General features: G+C 36.6%; 1 protein-coding gene across 1 annotated transcript; it reads right to left on the bottom strand.

Moving 5' to 3' along the window:
* Positions 1–202: 202 nt before the first annotated feature.
* Positions 203–1,099, bottom strand: LOC121243156. The gene has a single exon (XM_041141224.1). The coding sequence runs from the start codon at positions 1,097–1,099 to the stop codon at positions 203–205; it is 897 nt and encodes a 298-aa protein (XP_040997158.1).
* Positions 1,100–1,350: the final 251 nt, after the last annotated feature.

Here is a 1,350-nt window from a genome sequence, read left to right as displayed (position 1 = left end):
GACATAGGACTTGGTCATGTAAGGAAGAAAGGGATAGTAAAAATTTATCACTGCCAAAGAAACCCCACCATCCGAATCTTTTTTTTTTTTTTTTTTTTTTTAAATAATATCTCATTCTTTCATTCATTCATAAAACATTATCTACAAAACCTTCTATATTTTTCTACAAACAGAAAGAAATACAAGATGGTACCTCTTCTATTCATATTTGCTCTACATTTGATCTTAAAGCTAACTTAGCCAAACTATGTGCTACTGTATTTGTATTTATGTGAGTATATCGAACAACCCAATTGGACCACTCAGATAAAAAAGACTTTGAATCTTCAATGATACTGCCAAAGCATGATAAATCTTCATTTGGGCTATAAACAGTTTTAACAATGTTTTGAACATCTCCTTCAAATATCACTTTGTTGAGTCCCAAGTCTCTGCAAAGTTCCATGACTTTTTTGAAGGCAAAACCTTCTGCTATTACTGGTTGATCCACATTACCTTTGATTCCACAGTATATTGCTGTGACTTTCCCATTTTCATTTCTAATAATGACATCTATCCCCATTTTCCTGTGTTTGACATTACAAGCTGCATCCCAGTTAGCTCTAAAGCTATTTGCTCCTGGAGGTGACCATTTCTGGATGACTTCTACTCTACTGTCCCCTCTTCTACTTGAATCTGCTATTCCCTCCTCTGCTAAGTGGTGTTCTTTTAGAGAATCTCTTATAGATCTGATAATACTACTCGGATTAAGAAATTTGTTTTCAAAAATAAAGTTGTTTCTTCTCATCCATAGGCCCCTCATGATGACTGCAACTTCAGCTAGTTCAATTTTGTTAAGCTTCCCTTCCAAATCTTCCCAAAGCTTTAGCAGATTAGTCTCCATAGCACCCCATTTCTGAGTTGCTCTGTGAGACTCAGCCCACACATCTCTAGCTGCGGGGCATTGCCAGAGAACATGCATGACAGTCTCCTCTTCTTTCAAACAGATGGGGTATAAAGGGTTCTCAATAACTTTTTTTGTAAAAAGGTTTACTCTAGTAGCAAGAAGATTATTTCCTGCCTTCCACATGAATAGCTTCATCTTACCAGGAACTTTCATTTCCCATATGGACTTCTACCTGCAATCCATCTCAACCTCCCTTAAAGACTCTCCCACCACAACCTTCTTTTTATTTTCTTCCAAAAAATATGCACTTTTGACAAAAAAAACATCTTTTCTCGAGGGACCCCATATCAGCTTGTCCTCAACACCCCTAGTACTCATGTGGATGCTGCAAATATGATCAACTTCTTCTTTATTGAAAATAGACCTGATAAGGCCTTCATTCCAATCCTTTGAAATATCATCAA

Source organism: Juglans microcarpa x Juglans regia, chromosome 8D (assembly GCF_004785595.1).
Source record: "Juglans microcarpa x Juglans regia isolate MS1-56 chromosome 8D, Jm3101_v1.0, whole genome shotgun sequence".
NCBI lineage: Eukaryota > Viridiplantae > Streptophyta > Magnoliopsida > Fagales > Juglandaceae > Juglans > Juglans microcarpa x Juglans regia.
The sequence above is the reverse complement of the archived record's forward strand: the minus strand, read 5'-3'. Positions and strand labels throughout refer to the sequence as shown.